Raw genomic sequence first — 19,904 nt, forward strand, 5'->3', positions numbered from 1 at the left:
TTAACACTGTCACCTCACAGGAAGAAGGACCTGGGTTTCAAGTGTTCTCACTCCTAGAGCCCCAAGACTGCATGTTTTGGGGCTCTGGGAGTGAAGACCTATATGTCAGGTTATTTGAAGTCGCCAAATTGCCAATGAGTGTTATCTGTTATTTTGTGCGAATGTTATTGTTTGGTCCTGTGATGGACTGGCCACTTGTCCAGGGTGGACCCGGCCTAACCCAAGGACAGCTGTGATAGGCTTTAACAGGATAATCTGCTCAGATGACGCATGGATGTTTTGAAATCTAGAATGACAAGCAGCAAACATTTATCAGTAGATCAATTCCACCTCCAACAATATTTAAAGTTGGAGCTACTGTATAGTGTATTTGGCAAGTATGTATGCAACACTTAAATCAATAATAGCCATAAAATCTTGTGTCTCTTATATTTTCTCTGGTTTATACAAATGAATTCCAAACCAACTTTGTACAGACAGGCCCATATCTCAATCACCTTATTTTTTAAACCTTGTTATTGTTTTGAAATGTTGAATAGCTGATTTATGTTGTGATATGTATTTGTAATATAATATTCCTATTTCACAGAATATAAATACTAGTGACTTATTCAATGCTAATCCCGAATGTTTAAATGCAGTTTTTAGGGTTTGCGTGTGTCAGGTAAAGTCAACATCACGGCCACCATAGTGACCTTTATCCAATACATAATTTTTAATCATGCTGCCACCAGAGGGCACCAATGATCGTTGTCTGCTGTCACAACTCTGCTGGCAATTGAAATATACATAATATGGGGAAAGTCTAAAGTTTAAAAACTAATTGAGACTCATTTTTGCTTTACATTGACACTAGTACCCAGGATATCAACATAGGAGTGGGGATAGTTTTGTACCTGGATTAAATGCCTAGATTTAGGAAGTGCTGAGGTTATTTTTGTGCTTTAGTATATACTATCAGGGACTAAAATCTGATGAACCACAAAGAACCAGTTTCAGTTAATGATCTAACAGCATTTTACAAATAATTACACATCGCTGGGTCCAGGTTAAGGTTTAGTTAAGGTCTGTGTTAAACTTAGTGTCACAATAAATTGTTAGTCATCTATGTTCTTTTAAATATCTCTTAGTGTTTGATTGTGTACAGCACTTTGGCCAACTATGTTGATTTTCAGGTGCCTTATAAATAAAGCTGATTGATTGATTGATTGATTGATTGATTGATTGATTGATTGATTGATTGATTGATTGATTGATTGATTGATTGAAAATACTATAAATATACTACTAATAATAATAATACACAAAAAATAAATACAACATAAGGAGTACTGTAAAAAATAAGTCATGGCTGAAATGTATTTATCTTTGTTTTTCGGAACTTGGTGTTGTGGTTCAGTTTCACAGTTCTGATTTATTCAGAAAACAAAACTGAACTAAAATAAGTGCAGGCTGAACTTCGTGCATCGTTCAAGGATAAATCAAGGACGATTTAAAATGCGTTCATCATTCATTAGCAATTTCTGGCACGCCAGCAGTTAAGTTGGTTTGATCTTTAATCAAGAATTCACCCAGTATGTTGTTGAAATCGCAGAATTTATCCAACAACTGAGTTTATCAGGTCAAGAGGCCGAACATTGTGTTCGCAGAACAAAACCTGCAGGCGAATATTTAATCTGCACAGCAACAAAGTAATCTAACCTTGCAGTATCAGGAGCCGTGTTGTTTTTACATTCTGTACAAAAAGAAAATGGTGTTAATTATCACATGTTATTACTAGGCAACAACAGAACAATATCCAGTTTCAGGAGCCAGGGTCAGCTGACAGAGAGGTTTGCTCAGCAGCTGGGATACTGGCAGTTTCCTGAAGTATTTATAACAAAAAAAGGTTGTAGCAGAAGTTGCCATGGTTTTAGTCCACAATGGTAAGGGTGTGGCTGAAACACTACCAGGCCTCCTTTCCTCTCACGAGACAAAAACCAGCCCTGAATAGTCACTGAAGACATAGCTGAATTTAAAGACACTCATTATTAATTATATTAAGCATAAAGACAGCTTCTGGTCTTTTTTTTTTCATTTGTTTTTCAATCAGAACAGGGTGCCCTTAGAAAGAAACTGCCAACTTAACTGTACAGAAGAGAAGGCATAAAAACTGCATAGAATTTACAATTTATGGCTTAAATGACTCAAAATCCATATGAAATATATTTTATGTATTTTTTATTTAATGAAATGTGGCTACAGATTTTGCACGTGCATCGTAGGCCTACGTTATCCAGTAAGATGACACTCAGGTGAGGCTGTAGCCACGCCCCAAGAGGACCAAGCGCTTTGATTGGCTAGTTCGAACAGCGCTGCCCACGAACCCACAGCAGTGGGGAGAGTGTGAGTACATCCCGACAGCTGGAGAAGCAAGTCAAGATTTCCCATAAGGAAAAACCTCCGAAAGTCAAAAACTGCTAAGACTTTTTGCTTAAAGACGCGTAGCTCCACAGTGTTGCTGGTGAGTTCAAAATGTTCTTGTTCTCAGACTTCGACTCGGAGTCGAAGTTCCAGTATTAGAGACAGTTTCAGCCACCACAGAATTGCTCGTTGCTCCCTCGTGGATGTGAGGGAAGCTAACTCCTCATGGAAGCTAACTTCAAGCTGCAAAAAGAAGAATGACGTATTAAACTTATAATTGCAACTACGTCACATAATCGTATTAACTATAAAAGTGACCTGACAGTTTTAGCGCTTTTTAATTTGTTTTACCCACGTGATTGTTTCCTTAGCCTTGTCCCTCTTCATGAAATATTATCAAGTTAGGGTGACTTTAAAACCGGTTCCCCTTTAGCTGAACGGAACAGATTTGCGTTTGCCTGTGCTGAGTGTAAAATGACAACGTTCTGTGTGCCGCATGAGTGATTGGCAGGTGGGAATAAAAAGGTGTAAGGATCAGCCGCTGTGCTGGTTCACATAACCTGGGGGAAAGTATCTGCTGAGTTGAAGCATGATCATAGTAATGTCAGGTTGCAGTGACTGGTGGGAGGATTCAGTGAATGTGTTTGTGATACGTTTATGAAGAGCATTTAAAGTATTGTGTTAATGCTTTTTCATCTTACTGGTGAAGCCATTGTGCTTGCACAGTAAAGAGAAAATTATTAATCTGCACTCTTGGTTTTGAGACAATGCTGGTTTCCTGTTAAACGACAAAGGATGAAGTTGAGGCATGGCAGGTGCATCCTGTACAGAGGGACACCCCAGAGAGACACTGTCCACATGGTGCAGTCCAGATGCTTGTGAGTCATCTCTGTTAAGGTTTATATTTGTCCTCACCCAAAACAAGACCTCTTACCTTGACCTTGTAATGTGTCCTGAGTATGAAGTTGAATTGCTGTACAGTGTTACCTCAGTGTATGTAAACTGCATGGCTAGTTTGACTACAGAGGCGTGGTGTCAGGTTACCTTTGATTATGACTGTGAATAAGTTTTCCTGTGGTTTCTCGTGAGCTCTATTGGATATTATCCATAGTATGTGGGATTAAAGGTGATTCAATCATATCCCAGATATAAGAAAGAAATTGAGTTTCATTAATATTTGTCCTCACATGTCTCTAATCATTGCTACTCTGCTACAGCGTAGTAATGTTTCAGACATTTGTATTTCTTTAACCTCGTTTTCAGCATTTGTACTGATCTATCCACCAGCTGATCAAGTGGACTGGCAAACACAATGGATACATTTAAGTCGAGCATTGTCATTTATCTTTAATGTCAGGACATAAAGTGACCACCTACTTTTGGCCTGTATCTAACTGAAAGTGACGGTTTCTGGATAATGATCAGTTACCAGATCTCTGACAATACAGTACGTTACAGAGCTGTCAATACCCAGCTCTCAATGAATGAGTAGCAACCTCGATTCCACTATCCTCATAATCACCATCTGCTTGATCTTTGGCATCAAGCCTCACGTTCTGGGCCTCCCAAAAGAAGTTAGTAGTGTACACACACACACACACACACACACACACACACACACACACACACACACACACACACACACACACACACACACACACAAACCCATCAGATGAGACAAAGAAGCTTAATGAATTAAAAATGCACGTGGGTACATATGGGCTGCAGCTTGGACACAATGGAGGTAATGAAATCTTGGATTACCCCTCATTAATTCAGGGTGCAACTTGCAGGAAACGAACCAGTGCAGGGCCTGCTGTCAGTTAGTGTGAATGGATGGGGGGTATTATTCTGCAGGTCAATACTATGTTGTATGTGCAGAGCCTATAAATAGCATAACAGAACTGGCAGAAATTACTCAGTGATTTGGATCAGTGACACTAATCGGTTCATTTACTATATAACACTTTCTATGCACCGTATTTTGAGTATAAAGTATTCAATTCAATTCAATTTAATGATCTTAGTCACCAGTATTGATCTGTGAAGTTAATGAGCCCATGTTAATATTTAACAAAACGTTCCTCTAGCAGCTGGGTTTCAGAAAAATTTCCATCTACAGGAATACAGTTTTATGCGTAGAACAAAAGTGATAATCTCAGTTTCAGTCCTGCTGAGAATTACAAAGGTAAAAGGTCGCTCATTTCTTACAATTCCCCCTTTCACGCAAACTAACCAGGATTATTGCATTATACACAAACATGGCTAATTAGGTCGAGCTTGATGACCACCTCCACCTTTCATACCCGTGGAGCCTGACTGTCTGTAAAGTGTTGGGAGGGGGTGGCGCACAGTTTAGTCTGCCCCTGATGAAGGTGGCTACATTACAACAGTGGGGTTGAAACATTTGACAGAGCTCTGTCACAGAACTGGACAGCTGAGCAGAGCAACATTCAGCCTGGGTTCAACTCTGTGCCTAGGAATTTTAAATTGTCAAAACACTCCTAGTGAAGCAGTGATGTTACTTGAGTTAGCTGGCCTGTATGTGTGATGTCAGCAGGGATGGCTCATTGTGGGCACGTTGCCAGGTCTGCTGCAACGTTAGTCCTGGGCAATGTTAATTGAGTCAGCCAACTAACTGATGATGTAATGAGGAGGAAATAAAAATTTGACTTTATAGGAATGATTGAACATTGCTGATGGCATAGGAGGATATGTGTGTTGTGAAAAAGTATTTTCTTTTTGTGGGATAACTTTTGTGGTGTCCTACCTGCAGTTGGTGGCATATTCTTATTTGCTGTCCTGGAGCCAGCCTGTGTAGCTTCTCTTTTTGCCAAAGTTATGTAAAGCGAGGCCCAGAGTCTGATCCTGAGTCAGCACAGAGGGGCTTTAAAATCCCCATGTACTGAGCTGCAGATTAGCATCAATGAATCAAAATGGGATTGGCAGGTGGCTCCCACTCATTGAAGCCTTTAAGATGGGCTTTACTCACAGTGTCTCACCTAAGGAAGGACTGCTCCAACAAGGGCAAGAGAATGAAGGCCAAGAACTGTTTTTTATCCCGTTATGAAAGGGGTGTAGTCTTTTTCATAGAAAACTGTCATTGACAAGCTTGTTCAGGCCCGACACAGGGGAATTTGTTTTTATTTTTTTTATTTGTTTTATTGAAGCTGTTAGGCTAACTTTGTCAGCCGGTTTAGGTATTAGTTTTGATTTAGGTCTATTTTTTTTTTCATTCTGCTCTGCTAAATGAATTTTCCTCTTGACACAGTGCGGTCGGGCCCCATCTGTAATAAAAAGGGGGCTGGCCGGGCTCTAAATGAAATGCTCCTGCGACAGGGTAATTAAGTCCAGACACAAAGGGCTCAGCAGGAAGGAGTTTAATAGAGGAGCAGTTTGAATTCACCAGGGGGAAAGCCCCAGTCCAATAGAATAGAACTCTGGCCGCTGGCCCTCCAAGCTGGACCAGTGCCACTTCACGTCTTATGGACAGGGTACACACACACAACGATGTTACTCATCAGTTTCTGTCTGCTCAAACTGTCAATTAAGAAGTCTATAAATAGAGCCACTCTCTTTCAATTTAACCATACAAGCTAAACAGTACAACAACAGAGTTTCCATTTTTAGGGCACTGTTCAACCATCGCTGCCTAAACACAGAAGCTTGAGGTAAAACATCATGTGCAGTAGAAATAACTCCTCTCCTCTTACGTGCGCCAGCCTCTGGGCTCAGAGCTACTGGTCAGGCATACAAACGAGACAGAGGAGGCGAACGCTTGCTCCAATTGTATTAACTTCCAGGGAAGTAAATGTTAAAACAAAACCTCATGTTTAAGGGGACTGACACAAAAGAATTTCAAAGACCCCTAGAGGCCCTTTCAAATTGCACGTGGCTGACAGTAGTAGTTTTTATGCTTGTTTACTTGTTTACACACACACACACACACACACACACACACACACACACACACACACACACACACACACACTGGTGGGAAATCGACATGACATCACCGCCTGAACCCTGTACTTTTAACTCATTACATAACGCGCTCCCGTTTCTATTTTGCACTTATGCACGGGTGCTCGCATGCAGCGCTGCGGGCTGCACGCGTGTGCCACGTGCTCCGTGCGACGGCGGCGGCGCGTCACAGAGGTGGACGGACGCTGCTGTCTGGAATAGTCCTGATCCTCTTAAATGATTACTGGCTGTGACCAGAGAGAGAGAGACGAGGAGAGGAGACGGCGTGGGTGGGGATCATGCAGACAGATGTCTCCTCTTCCTCCTTCACAGAACATACACACCATCAAATTCAATGTCTGTGTGGACTTCCTATTCTTTTTAATAGACTTCCAAGTCTACTGCTCATTTGTGCTAGTTCTAGTCATTCATTCATTTTTGCTTTGAGGAGAAAAGGGGAAAGAACACTCCTCTCGATTAGCTCTGGTAGTTTGTTTATATCATTACATGACTCTTCCTTGCTGTTGGAACAGTTTCCTTGTCTGATTATATGTGTACTGGGACACATTGACTATAAGTGTTTCTTCAGTTTCCTGTCTGCACGTGAATGCTTGTCTCTACAGGCCGAATACCTGCCGGGCTCTAACATTATCATGAGTTACACACACTGTCGCGATCATTGTGTAAAATGAGAATATTACCCCCCAATCCGTATTGTTTGAGACTGAATGTAACATCTGGAAACACTATATGTACCTAATGCTTAAAAAACATGCACTGAATATTGAAGTAGCAGCTTTCCGGAGGGAATAAAGCCCAAAACAAAGCTTTGTGCCTACCATAACAAGAAGTACAGGTTTTGGCAACTCAAACCAGACCAGGGTCTTTTGTACTGCAGGTTTCTGTTGTGTTCCTTCCTAATAGGGTTGTGTATTATAGAATCGGCTCATGTGCGCGTAAACAAAAGCTATATTGGTTGGAGTCTTTTGTAAGCCATAAAATTCCCACAGTTCTCTGTGACCAGGGTGTTCGCTGAAAGTGCCGTTTCTTCGTGAGCTTGTCAACTGACTGTGTAAGTTGATCCATACAGGGGCTCAGCTGCATATTTGGGCCCCAAAGAGTCTAAGAACATAATCTTGATGTGGACGGCTTCTCCGGATGTGAAATCTTGTTTTTTTAGCGAGCCGACAGAACAAAACACAGAAGAGTGCGGAGATTGAGTCTTTTCTTCCACAGTGACCGTTGGGGAATGTGCGTGGTGGAGACTGGCATCACTGTGTCCAGTCCATGCTGCTCCCAAGTTCAGCGCATATAAAACGTGTTTTGTCTTGGCCTCCTCGTTGTTTTGGCTTTGATTCCCACCCTCCTCTGTGTGACATTTGACTGTGTGTGGGTGCCTTAGGTCCCTGTGGGAAGTCACTCTCAGGCCTCTGAGGCTCCAGATGCACACAACTGGAGGCCAGATCCAAGCATTCGCCCTTTGAGACATGTTGTCGACCGTGACCCTTATCAAGAATGCAGAGAGAACATTTTAGGCTTGTATGTGTATATGTGCCTCGGGACAATATCTTAGATTGTTTCCAAAAGTAAAAAGCATAAGAATTGGCAGAGATGAGAGAAGTGATGAGCTAGGCTTGTTGGAGCAGAGTCAAAGAACAAAGCTGACTGAACCAGCTGTGGAAATTCAACATCTGGCCATCTGAGTCAACGCTGCGATGGCATGTGTTGTGATGTTTACTCTCTCAAAGCGATGTTGAAACAGTTTTCACATGGATGCGTCACTGTTTTTAATTCACACCAGGAGTTTAACGGCAAACCATCACAATCTGCACTTGTTTTCCTCTTTCTAACTGCTTACAATTTGGGAGAGTCATTGACTGTTTTGGTGAGGGGAGGGGGTGGAGGGAAATTTGAGGAGGAAATGAAGGCAACCTGAACACCTCCCACTACCTCTCCTCCTATATCCTCAGTCATTCCCTTTTCATTGCATCCTGGTTGAGGAGTTCCTAGTTTTGCTTTGAGACTTACAGATGAGGTGTGCGTGGGGTGGGGAGGGGAGGGTGGAAAGCTACTGAGACAATGGGAGCTTTGTGAGAGGGTCCCGCTGTGACAGGACTGTTTGGGGAGGGGTGAGCAGTGGTGGAGGTCAGGGGCTTAGCGAAGCGTAGCCAGTTCATTAGGCAGGGCCCTCCGTTTGGCACCTCCTCCTGCTCCCCTCCATCCTCCCTCCCTACCTCTCCTCTCAGCCTCTCGCCACATCCCCTCCCAGCTCACTCGTGGACCCGCGGCAGCAGAAACTGCTCTGGAGAAGCAGCGCGGAGCGCGACGCTGCAAGGGCTCTTTTCTTCTTTGGCTCCGTGCCGGTGGAAATGCGCCACTGACGCCGATCGAAGTTGTGTGCGGCCACAGTTTCCTCGCTCGCTGTCACGCTGTCGTGGTTCTGAGGTAAGACCCTTGGTGCTGTCATCCTCCCCCCGTCCCGTCCCGACCGTGGCTTGCTGACTTGCATCTTCCTGCCCCTGAGCTGCGGTTTTGGTGTCGGGTGTCTGGATGCAGCGCTCTCTGCTGAGGCTTTGATGAGCGACTGAGGATGTAATTTTAGTGTTTGTCTTAGTGGAGTCACCTCCAGATTGTGATGCAGCACATTTTCTGTTTCTCCTATCAATGTGCCTCTATGTGCGTGATGACATCAGTGGAAAACACCAGAACATACAGGTACAGCGCTGCAGTGTTCAAATGTGCGAACAAAACTAGTTTTTGTAACTTTAGGTGTCTTTGAGGTCATAATAGTGCGTCTGCAGAGGAGGGGGGTGGAGGGCTGGATGGTGCTCTGCTGCCTCAGCTGTGTTAACAGAATAATCATTGTTATTAGGATCTATGTGCTTGCGATTGCTCTCCCCTCTTCTCTTTGTCAAACACATACCCTTGGGAGTAGTAGCACACTGGTGTAATCCCTCACATCCTGTGTGGGAACCACCACCTCCTCATGAGAGAGTCTGATCCACTAAAACTCACTGTAGCCAGTAAAAACAATTCCTCCAGCTGGGATTTGTACCCCGAGAGAGAGTTATTATCATGTGCCTCTATTACATGGAAAACATCGAACTGGAAGAAGAGTGTTGACAGATTCCTCTAGGCTGAAAACTGAAGATATTCTCAGAGCAACGATTCTGACAAAAGGGGGAAATCTTTAGGTAGATTCATAGGAAAGAGCCACGTGTGAAATTGGTTTGAAAGACTGAATGGACTTGGATAAAATCATAGGATGAAGTGGGTATGTGGTGAATGAAGCTTAACAGCCGCTGACTGGGACCAGTTAAGCTTGCGGGTCATTCACAGGATCCTCTCATGACTCTGTTTGTCCCAAGAGGCAGAAGGCTCCACCGTGCATTGACTGAATTCATTGAATATGGTATTGAGCTCTAGTTAATTACTGTTTATTGTAGTTGGAATTTCCACAAATAGTGATTACGTTATACATACAGAACAAAACAGCTGCTATAGTATTTGATCAAACTGGTCAAGTCGGTGCAGATGTGCGGATTCTTTAATATTTATTCACTCACGCTGATTTTTATTTGACACCCTTTCTTTTTCCTCATGTCTGTCTGTCCCATCTTTCCACAGAATGAAGAAGTGAATCATCTCTCATTTCAGTCATGGCTGTCCAGGCTGGCATCCAGGTACGCTCATTATCATGCAGATGGGACGGGGGTGGGGGGTGCAATTTCAGGGGTCCTCTCAGTGCAACATTAACATTGGAGGTCAGGAAATAAACGATAAAAAGGCTTCTGTAGCTGTGGCGACATGTGTTGAAATGATTTGGGCAGATCTCTCTATACAGTGGGAAAGAGACCAAAGCCTTTAATCGTGTCATCTTAAGACAGATCCAGACGATGGTAACTATCTAAGCAGTGAGTCACAGAGCAAAGCTGTCCAATCTGAAGGAGACATTCTCATGCAGTACATTGTCAGCGTTATTCAGATTAATTAAATTCCTTCAGACGTCTGTCTTCCAGCCAATGACGGTGCAGAGCCCACCTGTGTTGCAGTATGCTGTCTCCTGGTTGTTGCACATGTGTGACGTTCCGCTGCTCTGACCCTGAAGATGTCTCCCTGCACATTTCTTTTATACTGCGTGGGTGGAATGTACAACAATTTTCCCCTCCCAGCAACGGCGTTTCAGACATCCCAAAACCCAGGACAACAAACCGCTCGTGTTACAGATCTGTCTCATGGCAGCAGGGCTTCCCACCCTCATCTGGTTTAGGAGAGTCTCATCTTGGACTGTGGACATGGAGAGCGTGCACGCCAGTACTTTGGAAATAAAACGTGGCAGGACGCTTCTGCAAGGGATGTGTTTACTTACTGGCCAACCATTGAAGGAGAGTTTATTTCTCACTGTAAAATCCAATCCACCTCATGAGGATATTATGCCGTATCAGAATGTAGTGACACTGCTGCTGTGTGCAGCTGCAGCTACTTCCAAAGCACAGCTCAGGGCTTGAATGTAGAGCACAGTCGCATTTGATACTAGTCACACTCCTGACTGCTTCGTTCACCCGGGCTGAAAATGTAGCCACTCATGGAAGTAAAAGTACCATATGGGCACATCTACTAATGAACAGCAACCATTAACAAAACCGATGTTAAATATAGCCACTGTGGAATTCAATTTCTATTGACCAAAGATTATAGGGTTTAAACCAAGTAAATGTGTAAGCCTGTTGATGACAAACCTATTTACACAGAGCAGCATTATCATTATTTCAATAATGTTTTTGTCCACATCGATGCATTCTAGGTCCAACGTTCAGTCTGCATCAGCTCCACCAGGGAAATATGTAGGTGTGGATCCAGTGGACCATATAAACCCATCCTATCTATCCTTCCTTGTGTCTTTGTAGGCGTCACAAAGGGTAGTGAGGCAATTCCAGCTATCAGTGGGGCAAAAAATCAAAGACTAAACACACAAACAGGGCTTGATCGATTGCTTGAGGGTGCACTATTCAAATGGTGCCGTCTCGGCCTCCCAGTGGCCGTCAAGGCTACACGAGAAATATCTGCAATGAAAGTCTCAAAGTAGCTCTCAGCGTTTGAAAAGGGCAGCGTGACTCTTTGTTTAGCTTTGGCAAACTAAACAGTGCTGAGATCCCAAAGGGTCAAAGGTCATGATCCAAACCATGGGAAGTTTCAACCTCTTTCAGATGGTTAAGTACTCTTTTATCAAACTGTAAATTTTAGCTTGTTTGTATACACCTACACTCTGCATGTGTTTATAGCTATATGTAATACATGAACTAAAACTGCTGTGAAATCATAATATCTGTTGCATTTCTTTCACCAATTCATACTCCCTCAGCTAATAAGGACAGAGGTGGTGTAGGAAAACAAAAATTTAATGAGAATGGGCCTATACTGCTTCTAATGCAGGTTGTAGTTTACAGCATTAGCCTGTTTTAAACCCTGAAGGCTCACTGTAAACCTGTTTAACAGTACAAGATGGGATTAACCCCACTGTAAGTAGCCTCACTGTTGTACAACGGCTTTTACGTAGCTCAAATGTTGCATTAACCTGCTGCATTTTCTAATTAACTGGATGTTGAGAAGGACACGCATGTCGTTGTGAACCTGCAGGGGCTGCCTGTCCTTCAGAACGGCATGCGGTCGCCCTGACGTTCAAGTGTGGGACTTTACAGATGAAACGCTGCCCCGCCAATCTGTCCTGACGCTGAACTAGACTCGCTGCTCAGTTGGCCAAGAGGGTTTCCTGTTAGTGCAAGTTCAGGCTCTCAACAAGACTCCCTTCTGTTTTCAGAGCACCGACCCCCATCCCCACAGTGGGCGCAGTGTCCCTTTATTGACATGTGATGAACAGATTAAAGGCTGGATCTTTAGGCAGATGTTAACAAACCGGATCGTAGGGAGGGGCGCTTGGCAGCAAGTGAGTTATGTAATGTCTGGAGGAGTAGTCGTAGTGCACATCTGGTGCTAGTGACCACGTTCTCTTAATGTGAATGCTCAGTTCAATTGAAAAACATGCAATCGTTTGGGAAATATTATGTTCATGCGTTTTCTCCATTATTTTTGCTGGTTGTGACTTTGTCCGGATTTTTCCCTAACAATGCTTACTTAATATTATAAGGTAGCTTTGACTAGAGAGGATAATGTTGGTAAAAGGCATCTTCAGAGCTGAAGTGAGTGACTGCGACAGTACAGTAGAGATGGATTTGATGGGCGCTCGGTGTCGTGCTGGGATCAGCGGCTCGCCTCAGGCACCCGGCTCTAGACACCCATCAAAGCAGCCAAGTGCAACGGCGTTTAGATGCCTATGTTTTATTATTTGAAAAGGCAAAGGAAAAGAACCAACTTTGCACATTGGAGAACGGTGATCGTGTGTTTATTGGGCACAGTCATTGGCAGGCTAAGTTTGTGTCAATGGCTTTGATGTCCTGCTGTGAGCTCCGGCAGAGCACTGGAGTGTAGTCTGGTCTGACACTTCCTCTCTAAGGTGGCCACAGTGGGATTCTGCTGGTGTTGTGGCTCTGTGCAGACACTGGTAACCTACATTTGGCATGAAAAGCCGTTTGGTAAAGAGCATTTCCCACATAGACCAGAACCAGGCTTTCTGGTTATGGAGTAACCCTCACAACCGCTCTCTCTCTTTGTCTCCAGGTTTGGTTCGGCGAGAAGTTTGATGCCCCTCTGCTGAGCCCCAGGAGCCCTCGCAGCCCGTTGGCACAGCGGCATGGCCCCGGCCTCGCGGATGTCTTCCAGTATGACCAGTGGCTGGCAGTGCGACATGAGGCCACCCTCGTGCCCATGCAGGAAGACCTGGCCATTTGGCTCACTGGCATGCTGGGTAGGTGCTGTGTGCCAGCTGAGATCTGTTGGTGTCGTCTTGTTGTTATTAGCCCATTTTGTGAAAACATGAAAACATTGTTTTTTTCACTACTCTTGTGCGCTCTAAAGTGTTAGGAAGACAACATGTTGATTAATGTCAGTGTTTCCCTTACAATCATGGCTTTGGGTGGGCCCCTTTCGGCTTTATCCCATCAGGGGTCGCCACAAAGAATGATTTGCATTCTAGATTCGGCAGGTTTTCCGCCAAAAACGTCCCCTCTATGAGTCGGTTGAACCCAAGACCTGGGTGACAGGAACGCTAACCACTGAACCGCGGCCGGGGCACATGGGCTCTTTTCTCTACTTTGACTCTGAGTAGGAAAGCTACACCGGCTGCTACTCGCAGCAGAACAAGTGTTGTCATCTTCAGCACCCTGGGAGCGTTTAAAAATGCCCATATTTTTGCCTGTTTTTCAGCCTGATGCAACATATTCTTTGACGCGTGGCCTCTGTCTGCTGGTGGGCACACGTGTCTGTGTGCGCGAGCGCACGTGTCTGTGTGTGCGCACATCGGGGCGGAACTCCACTGCGCGATACGGAGCAAACATGGAGACAGAAATTACATGGCATTTTATAAATAACAACAGGCGATTTAGTTTAATAAAAGGAATTACTTTTTAAAATTACTTATGGTGTTATTCTACAAAAATAAAATATAATTAACTTGACCTTCCAGGGTGTGGGGGGGGGTACCCCTAATGTAATAGTAGGGGAAACACTGAATGTGTTATTCTATCTAATTATCAGCAGTTTACAACCGAATTGCCATGGATTTATTTGCTGCTACTTCCTGTTCCTGTTTTAACTGTTAGAGGTTGGATGCTGCAGAAACAGGTGGCAAACTAGAGTATGGACCTTGGGCTTCAGCTCTTGTCTTGTGGAATCTCGACTTGTATTGATGTGGATTTTGACATAAAAGCGGGGCCGAAATCATGAAGACTGTTCGACTTTGGGAATAATTTGCTGGCTTTGCTTCATTCCTCCCAGGTGACGAGGTGAGAGCCGAGTTCTTCATGGAGGAGCTGAATAATGGCGTAAAGCTCTGCCAGCTTATAGGCATACTGCAGACCAAGATCGCCCAGAGCTGCCCCTCGGCGCTCAGCAAGGTGAGTCAGACAGCCGGGGATGAAAATAGCTTTCAAAGGGCAGCTTTTGTGCTCACACATGGGAGAACTCTACAGACCGCAGCATGGGTACCTCTGAATAGGCTTCTTATAACAATCCCTCAACGCACATTTGATACAGTATGGCAATGATTAGTAACTCAAACTCAATCAGTGTGTCTGTAGTAAAGTCTAACTGTCTTAACACCATTGTATATCCACACCGACTGAGGTTCACGTATCATGGTTTCATTTCTTTTCACAGCTGTTCCCCACAAGGAGAGTCGCATGCAAGCATGATGCGTCTCCTGGCTCCTTCTTTGCCCGTGACAATACAGCCAACTTCCTGGCCTGGTGTCGCCACATCGGGGTGGAGGAGACGTACCTGTTTGAGTCCGAGGGCCTCGGTGAGAGCATCAACCATCTTTATTTTCAGCCACGGGGACGGTGCATCTCTGCTGTCTTGGCTCTTGTTAATCAAGGCATCCACTGTGTAAACGTGACCTTTGACCTCCAGGGAAACATTATGTGATGCTTTCCTGTGTGTGTCATTATGAGTGGGTGCTGTTGGGAAGCAATGCAATGCTGTATTGCTATGCAGCGTGGCTTCATACTGCGACTCTACGTGGATGAGACTGACTGTCGACTTCCAAGAGCTGAGCAGCTGAACCTGTTATTTAAGCCTTGCATCTTAATGGTTTAATGGGATTTGCTGAGGAGAGTAATCGCCCTGAGGACTATGTGTGTGGGTGTGGGGGGGGGGTCCCATCACTTGATCCTATCAAGTGGCTCTCCAAAAACAGACTGGAGTGGTTTAACAGGCAGCAACGGTTCACATTATTTCCATAAAAATTCTTATTTTGTTTGTGGCTCTAAAGTTGTGCCCTCTGACCTCTGTTCTCTTCTGCATGAATCACCTAGCTGCCCCCCAGGGAGTAATTAAATTCATCCCATGTGCTCAGAATGTCACGTTTTCATATGTAACACGTGTATTTTGTCACATTTCATCCCTCCTGTTCGCCCCCCTTAAACCCACAAGAGCTCCAGCTGCTACTTCTGACTATTCCATCTATTCGCTTGTGCTTTCTCTCCCCAGTGCTGCACAAAGAGCCTCGGCAGGTCTGCCTCTGTCTGCTGGAGATCGGCCGCATCGTGTCCAAGTAAGCGCATGAGCAAATACAACTTTACTGCGTTCTTATGATTAAGTTTGGAAAGTGAAGTGTGGCTGTGCGTTTGCCAGGTACGGCGTGGAGCCCCCGGTGCTGGTGAAGCTGGAGAAGGAGATTGAGCTGGAGGAGACCATGCTGATGACGGAGGAGCCGCCTCCGGCCGTCAAGACCTTCAGCGTATGCTGCCAACACGGCGGCCTCTATCAGCCTGGGGTGAGCACACACTGCCAGCTTGTCAACAAGAAACAAGCTCCACAATGTCTTTTCACTGGAGCCACAGACGAGACTTTTCCTGCTGCAAACATTGCCCCCAAAACATGTAAAAGACTGCATGAACGGTTTCCTTAGTAGCAAGAATGCACATGTTTTGCCCATATCACAGCCGGTATTGTTATATTGTCACTTTGAGCTCGGCCCCTAGTTAATGTGAGATCCCGCCCAGTTTTCCTCCATCGCCTTATCTAAAGAAAGGCTTGAAAAGCTACGCATGACATAGTCAGCATCACATAGGTGGTCCATGTGCGACCCAGAAACTGAGCCCTGGTGGTGCCAGGCAGCGGCTCCTGCTGCTTCATCGCCGCACCACAGGCTATGTGACGCATCGCGGCCGACCATGTGATGCTCCGACTGCGCCCCGGCCCTCGCACGTGACCTCCCGGCTGCAGAGACGAGCCGCCACACAGCCGTGAGCGCACACAGCTGTCAACTTGCGAACTAGCGCGAACGCTTATTCGTTTCAACCGACTGTGCTTTTGATGCTTTGTTAACCGTTACTGATGAGGCCGATTCTTGTTAGTAATGCTCGAAAACTGTAGGGGATGGAGGCGTTTATTCCCACAACAGGCAGCGGGGCCTTTATGCCCCAAAGTAGCAATAAAGAAGCAAGCTAAGTCAGATTATGAGTCTTTCAGTTGATTCCAATTTGTCTCTTCTCGTCTTGGCTCCCTAAAGCTCCTCTGTTCCTTCTCCCCATAGGAGCACGGCATGGATGACCCGCCCTGCAATTGCTCCAACAGAGTTTCCATTGAGTATCTGTCCGAGGGGAGATACAGACTGGGAGACAAGACCATCTTTATCAGGGTGAGAGGGCGCGCGCGCGCACACACACACACACACCCACACACACACCACATGTTTTACCTGTTGTAGCAGTACAGTATATAGAGCTATAAATCCAGGTTTTATCCTATTAAGAGCAGGTACAGTAGTAAGTTGGACAGTGACATCATAGGCTTGTGTGTGTGACTTGGCAGAGATGTCCTCTCTACTACTACCCAAGGCTGTGATTGGCTACAAGTAAAGCTTGTTACCCAGTGGCGGCGGTTCACGATTACATCATAATTACGCTGTTGGCAGTGAACCCAAGTGGAGCCTCGGGATAGACCAGCTTATTTGTAGCTCCGCGGAGACTGTTTTGGGAGTTTCTAAGCAGCGTGTCACTGCTCGTTTTTTTCATAAATGCCAGTAAAGCTTGCAGAATGTTAAAGAATTGTTCCTGCCGGGCCTCCTGTGTGTTTTTTTTTTTTTTGAATAAGTCAAATTCCCACCAAATGTTGCGTCCTGTCCACAGATGCTTCACGGGAAGCATGTGATGGTGCGCGTGGGCGGTGGCTGGGACACTCTGCGTGGCTTCCTGACAAAGTACGACCCCCTGCGCGTGCTGCAGTTCACCACCCTGGAGCAAAAGATCCTGGCTTTTCAGAAAGGCCCCCCCGGCGTGGGAGGTCATCACAGCCACGCGGCACCACCTCCCCCTCCTGATATGGACCCCCTCGCCGCTGTTGACGACCTCATCTCCTCCTCCTCCTCGTCCTCCTCCTCATCCTCGTCCTCTTCCTCCTCCACCTCGTCTTCCTCCAGCTCCGCCTGTAGGCCACCAGCAAATGGTCAGACGTGTCGCTCATACACCCCCTCCCCAGCCTGCACACCCACGCTGCCCAGGAAAGGTGGTGCTACGGCACCCAAGAAGAACCTCCATGCGATGCCTTCCTCCCCCAGGAAGCCCACCCAGCTCCCTCTGCCCATCAGCAACAAAGGGACCTCCTCTCTGCCCTCCACACCCGTGGAAGGCTCCTCCAAACAGTCTCCCAGCCCAGGGGGGCAGGTCGGGCAGCTCCACCGTAGAGCCCTGACTCCATCTGCAGCTCCATCACCAGCTACTGTAGGTCCATATCCGGCCTCCAAACTGAAGCTTAGACCCCTACCACGCGGCGCCACCTTGCAGCCGCGGAGCCCCGTCTGCCCTGAGCCATCTTCCAAGTGCCCTAAACCCTCCAGCCCCTGTACCTCTCCCACCTCTTCCTCTGTGCCTCACCCAGCCACCGCGCCAGCTCGGGCATTGGTCCCCAAAGATGCCCGGCCTCCACTGGGCGCCAACCAGCGCTCGCGCCTCGCACAGCGCCGCCCCGGCTCCCCAGCCTCACGCCTCCGTCTCGAGGCCACCAGGAGAGCACGGACAGCCACCCGTGCTGCAGCAACCCCAGCGCCAGGAGCAACGGCTCCTCAGTCTCGGACCCCCACTCCCAGCTCAAGGACAGCTTCCTCAGCGCTGTCCAAACCTCCCAGCTCCCTGTCAAAAGCCAAAGAGGTCACAGCCAAAGCAAAAGGGCCGGCCCCAATCAAGACTGCTACGTTCCCTCCACAAGGCACCGATGTCCCTGGGCGGGTCCCAGGGTGCCAAACGGGCCCCTTGCCTGCAAGAAAAGCCAATCAAAAGACACCAGCAACAGCACAACGGGTGGGGGAAAAAAAAGCCGCCACAACTAACCCCAATAACATAAAGCCAACTCTCAAACCTCAAGCAGCTCAAATTCCAGCTCTCGCCCCGCAGAAAAGCAGCTCCAACGTCAGGGCTGTTAAAGCTGAGGTGGGCATCATAAAGAAGGCCCCACCGTGCAAGGGCAAATACGAGGACCCTTATTTTGAAATGAACAGCAGGAGGAGGCAGAAGACATAAGTGATATGGCTTCCACACCAGCACGTGTTGGACTCCTCAAACAAATAAATATTATAACTAAACCTAATGGAAAAGCTTCTAATTTTTAAACGTTTGTCTGATAATTAGTTTTGTTGGTTGATTTCTTTAAAAATGTTATTTAACAGTGTTTTTTAATCCTTAACGATCAAAGTATATCATCATTTCTGTCTTTGGGCAAATTTCTGTTTTAATGTATTTGATCAGCACTAACATGTGCACAATGTTTACATCATCACGTTGGTTACTCTTACAGCCGTTACTCATTATGTGTCAGAACTGGCTTTATAAGGAACAATGCATTGTTTCGTTGATAAGCTGTGTTTTTTTTTTTTTTTTTTTTAAGATGTCCAGTAACTACAACTGTGAGTGACACAAATCCTGGTTTCTGATGAAGTACCCCTCCCCCACCCCCCTCCCCTTAGTGAGAACACACAGTCCACTGGAGGACGATTAGGCATCAAAGCGTGTCTATTTGGGAGGTGTTGTGTGGCTGGCGCACAAGTGTCCCCATGATCGTGCCTCGCGTGCCTTCATCAGAAATGTCTAGTTTCTGAGTGGCATTAGAATGTATTTGTTTATTGGGTGGGTGGGATGGGTTTCGTAGTTTTTACTGATTTTAAAATTGCACAATGTGTACAAGCACTTGTGACTTTGGTCGCAGATGAACTACTGATCAAACGCCTCTTTCACTTTGAACAGAAAACACTTGGCAGGTCCTTCATTGGGCTGAATCATTTAAAGCTGAATCTACTTGGAATAGGCTAGTTTTTTGTATGATTTCTAATTCTTGTGTTTATTAAAGGTCTAGTTTTCTATGTGGTGTTTGTGTGTGTGTGTGTGTGTGTGTGTGTGTGTGTGTGTGTGTGTGTGTGTGTGTGTGTGTGTGTGTGTGTGTGTGTGTGTGTGTGTGTGTGTGTGTATAGATATATATTGAAAGTCTAGATATTAGCAGAGGCTTTTTTTTCTTGTTTTGCACTTTACAGAAACTTGTGTTTGTCACAGTTTGAATGTTGACTCTGTATTTTGTTCCAGCTACCTTTTTTGTCATTTGATTAATAAATGGACAGGTGTTTGAAAAGGCGCCATGGCACATGTTTTTCTGCTTCACATGGTTCCAAATCTACATCTTAGCCTTGATCTCAGCAAAGTCTGTAAGGAATACAGACTGTGGGGGAAAAGCAGTTGATGTCATCAATAAATGGACTTTATTTGGTTTATGGCACCTGCAGGCAAACACACATCGGATTTGCTGTACAGGATTGTGAAGACAATCAAACTGTACACTGACAGCATGAGGGCCAGCAGTCGGTCTCAGTCTTCTGTGGCACTTTGCTGCCCTCTAGTGGTTCTTCTAAAACACCATGTAGCGTGTATCTGTATTTATTA

General features: G+C 45.6%; 1 protein-coding gene across 2 annotated transcripts; it reads left to right on the forward strand.

Moving 5' to 3' along the window:
* Positions 1 to 2,367: 2,367 nt before the first annotated feature.
* gas2l3 (growth arrest-specific 2 like 3) lies at positions 2,368 to 19,598 on the forward strand. 2 transcript variants are annotated; one of them, XM_029160399.3, is made up of 9 exons: positions 2,368 to 2,503; positions 9,994 to 10,049; positions 13,042 to 13,228; positions 14,257 to 14,375; positions 14,638 to 14,779; positions 15,469 to 15,532; positions 15,613 to 15,754; positions 16,517 to 16,621; positions 17,112 to 19,598. In XM_029160399.3, the coding sequence occupies exons 2-9, from the start codon at positions 10,026 to 10,028 to the stop codon at positions 18,495 to 18,497; spliced, it is 2,169 nt and encodes a 722-aa protein (XP_029016232.1). In that variant the 5' UTR covers positions 2,368 to 2,503; positions 9,994 to 10,025; the 3' UTR covers positions 18,498 to 19,598. The 2 variants fall into 2 exon arrangements, with proteins under 2 accessions (XP_029016232.1, XP_029016233.1); XM_029160400.3 differs by lacking the exon at positions 2,368 to 2,503 and adding an exon at positions 8,503 to 8,811.
* The last annotated feature ends 306 nt before the right edge of the window (positions 19,599 to 19,904 follow it).

Source organism: Betta splendens, chromosome 9 (assembly GCF_900634795.4).
Source record: "Betta splendens chromosome 9, fBetSpl5.4, whole genome shotgun sequence".
Lineage (NCBI taxonomy): Eukaryota > Metazoa > Chordata > Actinopteri > Anabantiformes > Osphronemidae > Betta > Betta splendens.